The sequence below is a fragment of the Falco cherrug genome, chromosome 7 (genome assembly GCF_023634085.1).
Source record: "Falco cherrug isolate bFalChe1 chromosome 7, bFalChe1.pri, whole genome shotgun sequence".
Taxonomy (NCBI): Eukaryota; Metazoa; Chordata; class Aves; order Falconiformes; family Falconidae; genus Falco; species Falco cherrug.
This window is the reverse complement of record NC_073703.1, coordinates 53,724,463-53,742,591: the sequence shown is the minus strand read 5'-3', so window position 1 is coordinate 53,742,591 and position 18,129 is coordinate 53,724,463. Positions and strand designations below refer to the sequence as shown.

Sequence of the window (18,129 nt, the reverse complement as noted above, 5' to 3'; positions counted from 1 at the left end):
TAGTTTTTGAAGCTTTTTTAATTGCTATTTTCTTTGTTTTCCTCAAACCTGTATTCCTCAAGGCTGGAGGAGAAAGCCCAAATTCAGCCCAGCATTTCATGTAAAGACAAAAAGCAGTATTCTGCACCACTGCCATTTAAATGTTGGGGGTTTCCTTTCATTTTTCCCCCCCCTCTCAGTTGTAATGCCAGCTTACCTGGTAAGATGGGATTTCATAGAGTTTTCATGCTAGAGTGAGAACTAGTTTGGGGAAGAAATATGAAGTTGTTCAGATTTCAAACGTTTCAAGACAAAATGGGAAAGGAGGAAGAATTTAGTTGTTCGTAAATCTTAACTGCATTACAGAAATTCTGCAGAACATTCTGTTGGCTCCCATGAATGTTGATGTTCAAAATGTTGATTTTGAGAACAAATGAGGAGCATCTTCTTCACTAGTGTATGTTCTAAAAACCATGTCAGCCAGAATAACTGGCAGCAGCTGACGCTGCTCACAGAGTCACAGAAAGGTTGAGGTTGGAAGGAATCTCTGGAGGTCATCTTGTCCAGCTCCTCTGTCCCCTGATCCATCTCCCTCAGATGCCAGGACGACCTTATTCTGTGCTACTCCATCTTTGTTGAGTGGTATTGTAAGAGAATCGCATGTAGGGTGGCTTGTAGAGCAATAAGGCAGAGATATTCTGGAATCTAGTAAAATTTGAAAAGAGCTTTGATATTTGTATGCAACTCTGAAATCTTAAAATATTGTAGCTGATTCTAAGACTGTATTAGAAGACTTAAAAATGCTTCAATTAAGGTAATATTTAACTAACAGGAACTGAAATGCAGCTTTCACATGGAGCACATTATTTTAAAGCATCATCCTGCACCTTTTTCTCCATTGTCTTGCACATTCTACTGCTGTAAACAGGGTTTTGCCTAGATATGTCACTGGTGCGACCCACCATGGTAATATTTTTATTAATCTGCAGACTTTGGAATTAATACAATTTTCTGTGTGCTCTTGCACAGTTAAAGCAAATAAAGGTTTTACTGGTGGGGAAGGAGGGACAGCTCAGTTGAAATGGTTGCAGCCCATCACCTTCTCAGTCTCCAGTATCTTTCATCATCCCTTTTTTATTCCAGACACTCGTGCATTCTCGGTGCAGTGCTGTCTTCTCTTAGGTGCTTCATCACACATGCTACATGTATCAGCTGGTGGTTCTGCTGGTCAGCTGTACGTGGCTTACCCACATCTAGAGCAGCAAGTCTAACCTAACCGTCCTCACAGTTCAGGGTGTTGCGAATAGGCTTCAACAGAAAAGACAAAACACATCAAAACATAGCTCAAAAAGTGATATGATGAACATCTTTGTTGTTGACACGATTGTTTTTGTAGTGAAAAGCCCTCGTTGTGGCATGGCTAACAACTTACTGATGCATTTAAAACTCTTCTGCGCTGTGAAGAGCAGAATATCTTTCTGCCTGATGAAATGTTAGCAAATTAAATGGCAATGCCAAGTGCCATTTCCTCATAACAGAAATTATTTCAAATATTTTAACATCTTTGCAAGCCAAAGAATAGCAAAAGGGTGTGTGCCCTGCTGCGCAGGAATGGTTTAGATATTCCTTTAAACATTTCCCAGCCTGACTCAGCCTTTTCGGAGAAGAGCATTCTGTAGCCGAGCCCCTCCATGCCCTTCTGAGCAGTGGCTTTGCCCTGCCTGGGCTGATGTTTGGTTGCCCTTCTTGCCACAAGGGCAGGACACAAAACTGACGAGGTAGACTGAAGACAAGACCTCCAAGCTGGTGATAATGGGAAATGACAAGCCTCAAATTAAATTATTTCATACATTTTTCTCCATAAATGTCTTTGAAGTGCTTAAAATGTGAGGAAGAAAATGCAGTAGACTTAATAAATTGGGGGGGGGCGGGAAGGCTTGCATAATAAACAAGGAGTGTTCAAGAGAAGAGTCACTGACTTTATTATCAAGATTCCAAATTATTTTTTCAGTAGAAGATTATGAAAAATGAAAATATCTTGGTGTTTGGAAGTCTTTCCATTTGGCAGAGAATTCCAGGCAATCCAGTTGCTAGACAACTCTCAAAAATGCTGAATTTTCTGTTGCTCTGATTGAGAGTTTTGATCAGTAATTATTTTAAATAGATTTACTGACTAAGACGCTTCAGAAAATAATAGCATCCCATTTGTTGCAAAGTGTATTAAGGATGTTTTCTTATGTATTCTGATGAAAGCACTGCTATTTATAGAATCTTAATTTATGTGGCAGTTTACCATTCATATGTTTTAACATCTGGCAGTATTTCCATACTTTCATTCTGCAGGCCTTCCTGCTCAGTTTGTGACACTACAGTGCTATGAAATGTGGTGGCTGCCTAAAAACAGCAACCCTGAGAGGAAGGCAGTGCTTCTGCTGGCAGTTCTAAATACAAGCAGGTCTTACAAATTATTTTAATAGGACATCATAAGAGTTTTCATCTTGCTGCTTCTCTTCCAAAATGTAACTAGAGGCTACTGATGTTAACAGCATCTAATGTTAATGGCTGCCTTTCCTCTGTTTTGGAAGCCAAGTTTTTACACCAACCACAGTAAGTAAAATTTTAATAATACAAAACAGAAGCGTTTTTATAGAATCACAGAATAATTTAGGTTGGAAGGGGAGCTGTGAGGGTCCACTAGGCCCATCCCCTACGTGCACAAAGAAAGTCTAATAAGATCAGATTGTTCAGGGAGACCTCCAGACTCTTGAATACCACCAAAGGTGGAGAGTTCACAGCCTTGCTGGGCAACCTTTCCCAGTATTCAACCAAAACAATTAATATTTATGTTTATATTTATATACACACACATAGATTTACGTACATATAGAAAATAATATTTATGAATTCATGAAAATACGTATTTTATATACTTACATGTAAGATTTATACATGCACAATATATATAATTGATATGCATGTATATAATACAAATTTAAATTAAGAAAGGATAGAATACAAAGGTCTATTTGGAAAAGTCAATATTTTATGGAAAAAGTTAAATTAGGATTTATTTATATATGTGAGGTGTAATCATTATTTTGGATTTTTGCAGTCAACAGTATGAAAAATATTTTTTTTTCCCCAATGATGAGAAGTATTAATTGTCACTTGATGAATGAGGGGAAAATGAGAGTAATTTGCGAAAATTGAGCACAATTGATTCACAATATGTGTTGTGATTTCTTAATATACTTCTGCAAATACACAGAAATCAGTTTCCCATCCACTCAACAGCCCATCTAAAAGAGAATTTATTAATATTGCAGATCTTGGAATACACTGTAAAAAAGAAAAAAAAAAGTTTGGCAGAGAAGTGTTTCCTTCTTTCCCAATTAAAATAACATTGACATCCATTCCCATTTTTATAATCTTCAAATGGCTGGTTTAAAACACATCAGCTCAAAGGCTTCAGTAAGAACAAAAGTAATTCTATAATGACAGAAGAGACACCAAGCTTTTCAAAGGCTTATACCTTGTTAGCCATGAGGACCACTAATGATGCAGTAAATAATGATAATCCTATCCTCCTCATCCTCCTCATTGTTGATCAAGGAGGGAGGGCTTACAGCAAATAAGGAAAACCAAGAGCGGCAAGAAATGGGCCCAGACTGCAGATCATGACCTATTTAGCCCTCATAATTGCGAGAGCCACACACATACACAGCCTAAGACTCTGTGTCAGAGCATGTAATGCCAAGTGCCATAGCATGCCAGCAGGCAGAGACACCAAACCCGGTGAGTCAGGCAGGAGGGGTTCGTGACTGCCAAGGAATGCTGTCTTTGTGGTCTCTGTCAGTGGGAACCTCTTGATATTCTGCTGCTGCTCTGTTTGTCCCATTTCCCGGACTGTTGCTGGGTGCATAAGGCAGAAGCTAGTGAGGGGGAACCCTTTGCAGGATGCTCCATGTTGCCATTTTACAAATGTGATGACTGCTCGGTTTCTTTTGAGCTGCAAGAAATTTAAATGGAGACGAGCAAGCATTCATATGGGTTGTCATTCTCCTACAGATGCCAGAATGTCTTGGTACAGTCCTGACAGCTGATGGATTGATTTGATTCATTGCCTGTTTAAGCAAGCATATGAGAGATGACAGGCTGTATAGATTTTAAAGACTTCTCCCAATCTTTTGCTTGCTGTAGGCTTAAATATTGTTAAAGATTTGGAATTGGCCAAGAGAGGGAACTAATAGTTAAGAGTAAGCAGTCAAGTATCAGCATGACAAGGTTATCTCCAGAGGATATAATTTTTTCTGTTTAGGGGAAAAAAGAAGAGATTTGTTTACTCATATTACACAATAGGGATGTTTGTGTACTTACAAGCAGTAAGATGACAACATTTGTATGTGGCAGAAGTGTTTAGGAATAGAACTGTGAGTCCCTGAAAGACAAAGTAAGTTAGGTAAATGAGCAACATGATTATTACAAAAATGATGTTTAGGTAGCTAAAACAAACAGGAGAAATAATCTGGGCTACTTACTGCATCAGTAATTCTAATTACATTATAACTAATAAAGAATGCAATTTTAAGCATGGCTAAAATACAGTAGCTCAAAAAAAATACAGTACAGAGAGACAGGAGTGAACATGCTTAAAACATGTGGAGGAATATTCATAGGAGGAAACATTGGACTAGAGCTCTCTGGGTTCTTGTCAGTTGGGGGCTGAACAGGGCTAGTAAGCGCTCCCATTTACTATCTCACACATTGGGCTGAAGACCTACAATTAAAGTAAGCAAATTTTAAACTAATAGAATATTTTTAATGATAGTCGTGATTTGTTGGTTGGTTTTGTTTGTTTGTTTGTTTTGTTGTGGTTGGTTTTTTTTTTAAATACCCAATTGCCAGAGCGTAGCAAGATTCCAGAAAGGGAACGAACAGTAAACTGACATAACCCTTGTGTTTTCACCCTGTGATCAGGACCTAGAATCAAGGACTGTCAATCAAGACTCCATAAAGAGTCTTGAATGCTGCAACTCATTAAGTAAACATAAAATATACAATTGTAAAGCTTACTCCTGTTGTAATTTCTTAGCACGTTTTTAGTCTCCATATTTTTATTGCTATATGTCAGGTTTGGTGGAACATACATTTCAAGTGGTATATGAAGTATGATTTCTAGTACTCTGGAATAATTTGAGACTGTAATTTTAATAATTAGTTGAATGAGTGAGTAGTGTGCGATAAAGCTATAAACATTTAGCTTTTAAACTGATTTTCAGGTTTCTCACAGCTCACTGAGATAATTATCTCAGTTCCAACTATTTAAAGCTTTTTCAGTGTCCTCCCAATTGGAAGAAATGACAAGGGACATTGGTTCATGTTTTCAAAGTTTAGTCCTAACCATTAGGAACAGATGTAGAAACAAATGAAAAATGGGATGAGGGAGTCAACGTCAGTTCTAGGAACCAATTCATTGAAAAATGGTCTGCTCCAGAGTTTTATAGAATAGGCTCAGTTTATACACATTAATGTTAGAATGAACAAAATATTAGGAAGAAGTTGTGAATCTTTCACTTTCTTTACAGAAAAAGACTCTAACAGAGTTAGAGATTGTGGGTAAGGAATAAATCTCTGTTTCTTTTAGAATTCTTTGTTTCATAAAATACAGGCTTTCTGGTGAGATATGCTCTCCTCTCGTGGCACCTGAGTGGAGGAACTTACCCCACTGAGATCTTCACCACTGCCACCAGCAGAGACAGAAGTGAACTAACTATAAAGAGTATTGAAAATCCTGGGGTTTAGGACCTGCACTTTCCTCTGCAGGATTTGATGTCAGCAGTTGTTCAGGGATGAATGTAGCTGGAACCTGTTCCAGAATGGCAGCTCAGTTCTGGAAAGACCTGTGGTACATTTCCAGGTCATTGTCAAGAAACATCGCTTCCCGATGCTTGCAGTAATTGCAGAGCCCTGGGAAGCCAACAAAAATCTGAAACAGCATGACTAGATCAGCTTTGTGTGAATGTGACTATATTTCTTCCAAGAGCTTCAGGGTACTTCAGATGCCTTTACGCCACTGTAAATCTGAGCTAATAAACCCTGCCATGACCAAGTTAGCACCATGTAAAGTTAGCTTGGGTGTATCTGTCTTGGTGTTTCCTGACCTAAGATTATGTAGTGGCATTAGGTTGTGTAAAGTCAGTGAGGTTGATCAAGTTTTAATATATGTGCTTCGGTGCTAATCCTGCTGTATCCAAGCTGGCGCTGCTTATGTGGCACCTCTGCATTATGGTCTAGATGTAGCAGAGCTCATCATCAGTTCGATGATACTTGCCGCTTAAGTAAGTCCATATGCAGTGCTGGATCTGGGCAAATAAGACCTACCAGGAACAGCGTGTGGTAGCCTGGGTTGAACCCAGTGAACCCAAATGGGCTGTGTCATTTGGTGTATTACACTGCATGCTCAGTAATAACTGTCTGCAGAGTTTATTTCCTCCGTTTTCTGAGGTATTCTTTTATTATTGATAATGGAAAGTTGGTCATAAAAAGAAAACAATATGGTAGTTGCTTTTTAAACAAGCTGTAGGATTTATCTTCACGCACTTTGTTTTTCTTAACCACTTCTGCTATTGTTTTTGGTTTTTCTAGTTAAAGTTGAAAATTTCTCCTTAAAGTATTTCTGTTTTGAAACTGTATTTTGTACTACCACTTGTTTTAAGGAGGCTTAAGAGCACTAGTACAAAAAAGATAACTGAGGAAAATCTTTATGTTTTGGACAGAGAGGAATTGCCTGATTTTTAAGGCTGATTGCAGGCACTTTTGATAATACTGTTTTTCCACTTCCATAAAGAGTTCTGCCACAAACTATCAAGAATTCACATTCAGTGAGTTGAAATTTGTAGATGTATGATATAATTTATTTCATAAAACTAGATTTGGGGGAAAATAGTTAAATACTGTTTAGGTAGTGGTGTATTTATACTAAATCTATGAGTATTTTTATCAACTTTTAACTTCCAGTCTTATTTTACGTTATAAAATTATACTGTTTTGTTTAAAGATTTAATCTTCTAACAATTCAAGAGAATAGTTTAAAGTTTCCTTTGCATGAATGGGCATCATTGTACCCATGTAAATCAATACAACTGAATTTTAGTCTCAACTTCTTTTCATCATCTCTGCTACCAGAGGAAAATAATGCCTTTTATAGCTCAACATGGTGCTTGCAGGGCCTGAGTTCAGAGCTTTGCATATGGAGCTGTGCTAAATAAACTGTTATTGTGTAATCACAGGAGACTCTTCTGTCCCAGGTGGTTCGTTAGGCATGCAAACCAAAAGGGGCAGGTATACAAGACTTGGCCCATGTGCTAATTTTGCCTAGAAAATAAAAAAGGGAACGTCTTTTTCTTGAAGTCTTTGCCTATAGTGGAATTGTTTGTCTGCAATACATGTTTATGTCCCGTTTTTTGTGCTAGCTAGCATTATTTTGCTATGATTACACCTTGAGGCTTCAAAATCTTACAGCTGCGTATGATTTAGCACTCTTCATTCAGGCTGGAGTTGCACTTCCTTGTCATTGGGATTTCGGCAGTGTTATTAGCTCATTAACACATTTAGTATTGCCAGCTCATTTTCCTACTCATTTCTGTTAATCTCAGTTTGTGTCACTCCTCTGGTCTAGTACTGTGGACGAGCTTCATCTGCTTTCACTTGAACTTAGACGATGAACCCAAAATACTCAGTGCCTTATGTGGCTCTGTGGTCTGATCCTAGATCTCTCCAGCTCTGTGCCTTGTCTTTGTGTTTCCCTTGCCCCTACTGGTAATTAAAAATTCATACCATCCTTCCTTGGAAGTCTGGTAGTGCCTGATTGTAGATCTGGATTCAGGGAAGGCATCTTCTCAAACTGTACATACAGTGACTAGGGGAGTTTGGAGTTGTCGCCTTCTGCTTAGAGTTTTAGGTACTTGGTGTGCTGGAGGATGGCCTGAATCACACTGAACGAAGTAGCTTTTTTTCCTGTCCTTTTTTACTATGTGTCTTTGAGGTGGTTTATTTTAACCAAATTTGGCAGGCTATGTTGAACTGTGCAGAAAATACCTCAAGTTCCTTGAGGATGACAAGTTACCTGATTTCTGGTGTTTGGGGCTGTATGAGACATGAGCAGAGGGAAGATGGGGCACTGGGGCATGTGGGTTTGTCCTGGAGGATTATCTAAATATCAGCAGGTCTGTATGTATTTGCTGTGTAACAGTGCAAGGAGGGGTGTTGCTGCCTGCCATAACGTAAAGTATGGTTTCTTAAATCCTGTCATCAATTGATCATGCAAATGTGGGCTCACAGGTCCATAGTAAGGTGTTTGTGTTCTTCAGACAGAGGAAAGTGAGAGGTCACTGGAGTGGTTTATGTAAGAAATCCAGTGGGTTTAGATAAAATGTGTTATTAGGAAAATGGTATATAGTTTTACTTGTGATGGTTGGTTTTCTTAATCAGGCTGGCAGATAAGATACGAAATGTGTTAGCATCTGACATAGGCATACTTTGTTGTATTTAAAGGTGCATCTAGCCGAGATTGATTGTAGGCTTGGTTAGTGTACATTGCAACCAAGAATCCATGTAAGCTGTTAAACTGGGCCTGTATAACATTCTGTGAATTGTTACAGTTATTGTTAGCTAAGAAACTAAGCATGTTATTTTCCTGAACTAAGTACAATACAAGACAACTAAGATTTGGGATAATAATACTATTTTTTTTAGAGTAATGGGCAAAACTCTCCGACATCCCCTAAAGCTGAAAATTAACACCTCCTGGTAAAGACTGCCTTTTAAAAGGAATGGTTCTTGGCATCTGCTCTAAGTGTATCTGTTTTAATCTGTTATAGGACTAATAATTTCAGAGGAGTCTAAAAGGAAGTATTAGTCTTCAAAAGTAATTAGTTTTTGTTGTTGTTGTTGTTTTAACTCTTCTCTTCCCCTCTCTTAGATGTGCTTACCCTCCATGCCTTTCCTTCCCCTCCTAGAAATTTTTATAGTTTTACAGTGAAAGGAGATGCAACAGAGATTTTGTACTGGAAATATTTATTGGGGGGTGGGGGGGTGGGGGGGAAGCAAAACACAAACTTATCCAACAAACATTCCATCAAACATATAGTATTCATAGCTTCAAGGAATTTATTTTTTTAATCAGGTACGAACAATCAGAAGTATTGATAATGCTGCATCTCCAAAGATTTGAATGTCTTTAATGGCTTGATGTTTTGCTTCTGAAGTTGACCTGATCACTGCAGTGATCGCTGTGATAGTGTGACTGAGTTGAAACTCAACCTTGTTAGAATATTAGATTAAAACACCCACTACAGAACTTGTAGCCTAAGGCCACACAAATATTGTAAAATTTAAATGATAAATCATTTGAAAGAGGTATAACCCACTAGATTAATAGATACACAGGAAAAATGGGTCATTTAATTGCTGTTAGAAAATGTGAGAAACCTTGGGGGGATTTAGAAGTTCATAGCCTTCAGAGAAGCTCTAACATAGATTTTTACAGCATTAGCAACTGTGGCACAGCTGGCCCCCTGTGTTCAAGAACAATTCCTGTGTCATTTAGTTTATGTTTAAAGCTGTTGAGAAGCAGCCTGTGCACTTTCCTTGCCCTCATTGTTCTTACAGAAAGATTATTTCTGAGGTTTCACCCCTCTAGCTCTTGGAAGAATTGCTCTCTGTTTCTTAATGATTTTCTCAAGAGTTTTTTTTCTTGTGCAACACTATTCTTTATCTCTTCTCCCTCTGATGTTTGTTTTGCTGGTGTATTTATATAAACACACCAGCAACAACCATCAAATGCTTTCTTTTTGCTAAGCTAATCAAGAAAGCTCTTTTTACCTCTTCTGAGATGTCTTCTCTTTATCATTGCAATAATCCTCCTTTGCCTCTGGCTTACAGGTGGCATTACTGCTTCCCTGTGTTTTCTGGGAAAAAACCCATAGATTCACATGTCTAACTTGTATTTCTGGTTTATGATCACCCTGTTTTTCACTAGGTCACCTGAATGTTTCTCTTCTGATTTTCTGGTAGATTAGCTCCTGTCTTTTATAGTAGTACTTCTTTGTCGTTCTTTGAGGATACCATTCTGGCACTTCATCTGAAGGGAAAGGGAGAGAAGACTTGCTCTACTCTGAGATGCAGTAAAGCACGGTTGCTTTGGGATGTTTATGAAGGTGGATGTTAAATTTTGTTCCCTTGGAAAAGTATAATTAGATTTTCCCTATATTTTACTATGTGATAAAAGCTGTGTGAAAACCAAAGCAGATGAAGGAAATGTTCATCAGGTGTGAGGGTGTATAAGGGAGTCAAACTGATTGGTGCAGTCTTGTCTTTAAAATCTGTGAAGTTGTGGTTGATATGTTGTCTGCTGTGTTGACCTTTACCTGGCCAGAGGAAATAGGGCCGGATACATTGTACTGGTGATTACTGATGCGGCAGAGAAAGCACAAAAATGCTTTTGCTGGGTCGGTGAGAAAGAGGCTGCTTAGGGGATTTGGTGAATTGAAATAACCGGAATAAAATAAATGTGTTCCTGCCCTTGTCTGCTGAGAGCTTATATTTGGGAGTGAATTATAATACATGAACTGAAACTACAGCTAGTTTTGATACTCTGAGTAATGCTGAACGCCCAATGAAAATACATTTTAAGTTAGTAGAAGGTATGGTTTGCTCTTTTATTTCAAGCAGGTTAATCTCAACAGTGTGCTTTCTTTGATCTGCAGGCTTCATCTGATAGCTTGCGGAGCAGCCTTTGTCTTCCTTTGTTTTCCTATCAGATTTTCACATTACTTCTTACAATAAAAATTCCCACCAGTGGATGCATTCTGTAACTTGTTCCAAACTCTTGCCACCTCAGCCTTTGTATTTCTGATGATGAACTTTTCAAAGATAAAAGGGAAGATGAGCTCAAACAGTGATGTGATCAGGACCTTCTCAGCTACTTTCACTTTTCTGGAACTGTTGCTGTTCAGGATATGCTCTTTGGCAGTAGAAATTCGGTGGTTATGTAAACGTAAAGGATACAGCACTGACTTAAAAAGACCCTGCTTATTTTTGGAATGCATTTCTTTGTTCTTGTGGGGTAAAAAAGTCATTTGCCATCTGGATTTACATGAAAAGTATTAACAGTCTCTGATACTGCATATTGTGTACATCTTAATCTCACCAGCATGTTACTTTGAACTTATTTTTTCACTAATTTAATGAGTTTTATACTTAAGAAAAAAAAAACTACAATCCATACAAAAGAGAAATTCCTTTCTTCATGTGACTATTTTAGCTTTTATAATGGTCTGTTTAAATAAAATGGTTTTTTACCCTTTTGTTTTGTGTAACTCTCAGGTCAGAATACGTGAACCTGTGGAGGGGGTGGTATGTTTTCTGCAACCTGACCCTGCTTACAGCCAAGCAAATGTTTGAGTGCTGTTTGTGGGCTGTAAATACCACCATGCTTTAACTCAATTTTTATAATTGTTTCTATTGTGACATGTTTGTGCAGATACTGCACAACCTATTAGTAACTATGTTAAGGTGCTACAACTACTTTTGTTGTAAAATAATTGTGGGTTAAAACTGAAAGCGTTGCCTTTTATGATTTCATTCTCTTGTGTCTGTTTTTAGCAGAATGGAATTTAAAATGGAAATGAAAGGGAAAGGAAACTTGAAGTTTGGTGTGCATCAGTGCCTTACAATTTTGAAAATAATTTTTAGATTATCTGTCATGGAAAAACAAGATATTTGTAATTGAAAGATAGACTGTCATCCTTCAGTCTTTCCATTGGTCTTTCAGGTCTCCCTTTTGAACTTGTTTAACTCACCTATGAAAAAAAAAGTGATAATAGGATTATAGAAAGTAAGTACAATGTAACAAAAAGAGACTTTTTAAGGATACAGTTATCTATAAATTAAGTGAAAATGAGCAACTAGGCAAAGAGGAGACTAGGGTTATTACCTCCATTGAGGAGAAGGCAGATTGGGTTTTCCCATTCATGCCTTTGTACTAACTTTAGCCCTGTTCGTTGTGCGGGTATCAAAGGGAATCCGGATTTATTACGGTGATAGCATTTAGATCACAGGTTCTTAGGAAACCAGCCTGCATTGTTTCTGCTAGGCATGGACAACATGTTTTCTTAGCAGTGATAAGCATTTGCAATTTGCATGCCGGCTAGTAGTTCTTTTTATTCTGTAAATAATGTCAGAGAGATTTGTGTACAGATATGCAAATAGTATAAGAGCCTTTATAATTAATTTGCTGTCTTCTGTAATAGATCTGGTGAAGGTGCTACAAAATTTCTGTAATATGCCATCTGTTTTGTATGTTTTCTGGTTGACATGCAATCACTTGAAAAATATGTCAATAGCAGAAAAAAAGAGGCAGGATATTTCTCTCTCATGTATTTCTGTTTGTAGAATGTGCAAAATACCTTAAAACTATTTTAATAGTAAGAGAATCAGTCTTTATAGTCTGCTACCATCCTATTCCTTTGCCTTCTTTAACGTATGCCTATAGGACAGGAATTCTGTGTTTGCAGAACAGGGTCTTAAAGACAGATATTTTGAGATCTGAGGAAAAAAAAATTGTTACCTTCTTATATCCTAAAACCTAAGCTTCTTTAACAGTGTTTGTTATGTCTTGAAGTCAACAACATGTACAGTTACAATAGGTAAAAGTGGGTGCATGCTGCAGTGTATAAGGTTGGGTCTATAAAAATACTGAATCCTGCTACATTTGCATGCAGTGTGTGGAACAGAACTACCTGAATCTGAAATGAGACTTCTGAATAATGCTTTACTGCAAGCAAAACCAGACTAGAATGCAATGCTGCGCCATACCAGTACTTTCCAGAACATCCCAAGTGTATCAAATATTTTTTGTATTTATCAGCTGCTGAATGCATCTGGTATAAAAACCTAAACACACAAATGATCCTATAAAAAGAGGGGTAAGGAATGAAGATCTGCTACAGGAAGTCTGCCAAAAATACTACAGACAGATGAAGAAGTCCTAAGAAAAATAATACTTCAGTGCATCTGTTCAATGTTGTCAGACTAATAGTGCATGACAATTATCGGTGACTGTCTTTCCAAGTGTAGCATTTTTGTTGTCAAGATGGTTTTTATCAACAGGTAACCACAACTAATCTAAAAGCATTTCTGAATTCTGAGAATCGAGAGGAAAAGTCTGGCACATAATAGTTTTCTGGAACTGCATATTTTGATATTGGAGAAGTAAACATTATTATTAATTTTCTTTACCAAACTATAGATAGCCCCTCATTTTTTGAGGGTAATGATTGCATTTTTTCTAAAGCATATGATATGAAAGTGACTGATAACAGCTGTAGAATTGGAAGTGATTTGATCTAAGGAGGGCTTTTGTTTACTGGGAATGCACTGTGTGGGATAAGAGATTAAGTGACAGTTTTAAAGGGCGATACTGTTTTCAAACTGTAGGACACACACACACGCACAAGAAAGTTCACAACACATTATATCCTGCCTCTACTTGGAAGAAAATACTAGTTTACCTTCAGAGTTGAAGGACTTTTCTCCTACTTCTCATTTTGGAAGCCAACAGGCTAATAATACATTTTCCTTCAGTATGGTCTCTTGTTAAAGAAAGCAAAGGGAAAAAAAAAGTGTTTGGACAGATTTAGAAGTTCACAAATGCCAAGTGGGAAGGCTTCACAACTGCTGTAAACTGGATGTTTGCACATTCACACAGAGTGTGAATACAGATTTTAACCTTTTCGTATGGAATCTTGTATGCTGAGTAATTGACAGGTGAGAACTATATTCCCTTCTTGGGCTCCCATCTCTGTTATTTCCTAGGCACAAGACTAGACAGGGGTCAGAAATGGAGCATCAGTAATAGAAGCCAGAAGCTGAAAGTAGGACGAATGTTGGGAGAACTGGAGCTATTGCTAAAACCTCTTCGTTTTTCATACATGCAACAGCTCACTTGGAAGTCAAACTGTTTAATGGATGTTTGGGGATTTCCTCTTGGCGTGATGTTTTTCAGACTGTGTTCCTGAGGTGGGAGTGGGTTCAGTCTATGCCTGTGATATTTGTGCCAATATTAAATTTCTTAAAAAAACATTTCTAGTAAATTATAGGCTGTCAATGTATGTACAATACTACGTGGAACAAATGCATTTTAGGGAGCTTCTTTTGATGTGATTATCCTTTTCTATAGGGAAGTATGTGTGTGGGGTGTAATACAGATCAGAGGCTCGGCCACTTGGTGTACATGTAGAGGGGAGAGCAGCTAACAATTCTGTCTCTCCATAAACCACATACTCGACACTGCTTAAATACTATCTTTTATAAACTTGGGGGGTCTGGTAGTGTTGAAGATAAAAATTAAACTTTGAAACAAGACAAGAAAATCCTGCATGGGGATTGTGTTCATATAGAGGTCATATGCAAAAGTCTGCCTTGGTTGTGCTTTAAAGACAAGAAGTTAGGCATAGCCTTTGTGCATTTATTACAATTCATGGCTGTGATGCAAAGATTTCTTTTGTCTTTTCTTCCCTCAAGCCTTAGAGTACCATTGAACATCCTGATCTTTCTGCCGTACCGTCAAACACAGTTTCACCCTATGTCCTCTTTAAACTAAATAGCTTGAATTTCAATCAGAATATACCATTTTTTAAAATGCATTTATGGTTTATGGTTTTCTAAGCCATGTAGTGCCTGCTCTGCTTGATTCTTTCCACCCCATGTTTATTGCTGAACACTTGTTTTCTTACCTGGGCTAGAGTTAGCAAGGATGTGAAGAAGCATGGCCTGTGCTTGCATGCAGGTCAGTAAAGTGCAACAAAGTCTTACTGTAAGAGGTCTTATTCCAGCCCATTCCACTGATTTATTTCCTCTTACTGGAAGCTCTCCTGTTGCTATCGATGCTAGTAATTTAATTGACAGTTATAGTCAAATGTTAGTTTTCAGAGATTTGATTTTGGTGAGTATTAACTAAGCTGTTGGAATTCTTGGTTGTTAAAACTGGGGTTGAAATTTTTCACATTTATCTGAGGCATCTGTGTTTTCTGAATCTGGCTAGAACAGTACCCTAAGAAAAGGCTTGCTTGCAAATTTGCAGCTTCCCAGTGTTATGACTCTCCTACTATCAAAGAAAAAAATGGAGAGGTAAAGTTAATATCTTTTTCAGAGCTTGCAGATATTTGACTGATGTTGAGTTAGTCTTTTTAGCAAAAGCTTGTATTTCCCAGCTCTGCTAACTAGAGTTTAGGGTTTTTAACTTCTTTCATAAAAAGGGTATTATAATATCAGAATTCTGTTGAGACAAGTAAAACAAAGACAGTCTCTGGCAAATCTAGGCTTTAATTATAAACATTTCCTTCAAACACATTTTATTTTATAAACTGCATGGTTACATACGTACAAATAATGGGCAGGTTTACTGATAGATAATTTTATGTTGTTATTTTTCAATGTCCCTTTAAAAAAGTTTTTGATCAGTTGCAGTAGTTTCCTCAATTATAATTGTGATTACTTTTGACGAGGAGATTGGAGAAGACAGCAGAAGAAATATAGCATGTTTAGGTTAAAACAATTAATGTTTAAGAAATATTTGATTTGTCTGTAGTGAAACAACATTATCAACCATCATTTTAATTCATGACGTGTAGCGTTTGGGCTAGGAGATATGTCAATGCATCACTAGTGTAGGATTCCTGACAAGACAGTAGGTAACATGTTCTGTTTACTGTTTTGTTGCCAATATTGACAAGAGGCAAATGCAAACTCTCAAATACCAACTTAGCTGGAATTTTTTTTCTGCCTTAAAATCTAGAGTGTAGGTTGTTTACGAGTTTGCTTATCTTGGAATTACTCCTTTAACTCAGGAGTTAGTGACTGTAGATTCAAGAGTGTTGGTTTCAGTGCAGTGTATGGGCACGGAAATGAAGAATCTCCAAAGGGTCAAGGTGCCCAAGATGAGCTGCTGTGGCAAGGCGGGTAGCCCTTGTGAACTCAGTACTGGTAACTTTCAGTTTAGTATAGACACAACGATTAAATTGTGGTGGAAGTAACAAGCCAGCAGTTCTGGACTTCCTTAGTGCAGGTAGCTGCTATTTAAACTGGAAATCCGTGGCAATTACCTCGATGACAAGAGCATCCTTGTGACACACTGCCTGCCTTTTGGGGATTCTGTGTGATGAGCAGCCGTTTGGTAGAGTTTTCAGAGACAGCAGCTAGGAGAAGCAAGCTCAGGATTTCAGCTGGTTATTACAGTGCTGAAGTGCAAAGCAGGTAAACTTCTTATTATCAACACTTGACAAATACTGCTGTTACTGTCATATACTGTCCACTGTCAGGTTTTGTGTGAGAGCTGGGGCCACTATCTGTTCCATCAGCTACTCCAGCACCTTCTTCTGGGACTCCTTGTTCTGGTACTTGTCTTTCCCAGCGGACCAATGGCCTCAATGCTTGTGAGATGCGTTGGCAACAAGGGGTACTGGTTGAAACATTTTGTGGTTTTGTAGTGTGTGAGGTAGGCCTGCCACAGTATGTATGTAATCTGTGAAAATAACATATTTTGGGGATGATTTGCATTTTTTTGATGCTGGTGATGCATGTGAATATTTACAGATGTAAATGAAAAAGAGTATTTAGAGAGCAGTTAGAAAGAAGTATGAACACTTGCTTTTGCAGAGGATTTTGAACACATCCTCTTTCACCAAATGTGAGGCTGTGTTCTGTGTTGGAAGATGAGTAATAATGCATTTCTTCATAAGCTCTTTTCAAGGCAGATAACCTTGCTAGTTATGGCAAATTGATCCTTACACCAGTTTTGCCATATTACGTCCTCTGTGTCCTTCAGAAAGTTTGCTGTAGTTGGAAATAACTAATTCCTTTGAACTGATGCTGATTATTTTTTTGTTTGTTTGGTTGGTTGGTTTTTTGTTTTTCCCCCACCTCTCAAATTGACTGGTGGTGTTTAAGAGAAATGAGTTCACTTGTGGGCATGGGGTGCATATGCTGAAAGAATTAGCCAAGAGAACAGATTTGGAGTTTCAGGTTTAAGTTTGGTCTTTTTTTTTTTTTTTTTTTTTTTTTTTAATGTAGTGATGAAAATGAAAGCACACCACTACTCTTTTAAGACTTCTGTGAAACTTACTTGTTGTAATTTCAATTACAGTAACTAGCTGCTTTACATGCACTTTACAAGTTAATTATAAGCTGTTTGAATAGATTTTTGCTCTTGATTGCTTGTTTTGGATATGGCTCCTATTAAACATCTTTGCTAACCCATGAACAGCTGTGAATTGAAGTACATAGCGACTCACTGTTTCTGATTAGGTGAAGAATACTGACTGGTGCATGATTAAAGACTCTACTGTTGCATGTGTGGATATCTGTGTATACCTGAGCATCCGGTGTTTGTCTTTGACACTTCTGTAGCCACAGATGGAGAAGTAGTAAGGACACCAGCTAAAACTGATTGTCTCTGTGTAATCTGTGATACAGTGTTTAGCACTTTCCATTGAGTTGATTTATCTTTAAATTAGGTGAAACCTCACTGCAAATCAGACTTTATAGATGAACATACAAATTACACCCAATACCAAAAAGCGTTTCTAGTTAATCAAAAGCACTGCATTCTGGTCTTAAATTTCCACCTCTTCCCCCCGCCCCCCTCTGTTTTTGTTTTGTTTTGTTTTAATTTTATTTCTATTTTTTTTAGTGAGTGACAGTTGCTTCAGGAACCTTGCCGAGGATCGTAGTGGGATAAACCTTAAAGATCTGGTCCAAGACCCTTCTTTGTGAGTATCTGGCTCTTATTGCTAAGCAAAGAAAAACTTCTTCATGATATCATTGTGAGTAGTTTTGTAATTATATAAAGAAGTAGTATGATGAAGTATACTTAGTGTTTTAGTGGTAATATGCTTGCCAAGTTGTTAGTCTGTCATATAGACAAATATTATTAGAACAACGTTGCTTTTTACATGCTTCTGTTCATGAACTAACATCTAGTGAGCACATATGGTAAAGGGCACAAGAGTCGTTAGAGGTAACAGATTGTGCATGTTGGTATTTCTATGGAGGAGTTGTGTGCACATTGTTGCCCGCCTTTTTTAAGGAGGA

General features: G+C 37.7%; 1 protein-coding gene across 9 annotated transcripts in view; it reads left to right on the top strand.

Moving 5' to 3' along the window:
- GPHN (gephyrin) overlaps positions 1-18,129 on the top strand; it is a 296,954-nt gene that overhangs the window by 77,570 nt on the left and 201,255 nt on the right. For 8 of the 9 annotated variants that reach the window (XM_055715673.1, XM_055715679.1, XM_055715678.1 and 5 more), the window contains exon 2: positions 17,729-17,807. In XM_055715673.1, coding sequence (XP_055571648.1) covers positions 17,729-17,807 — 79 coding nt within the window. Of the gene's footprint in view, positions 1-17,728; positions 17,862-18,129 lie in introns of all 9 variants that reach the window. The other variant, XM_055715677.1, reaches the window with a different exon arrangement.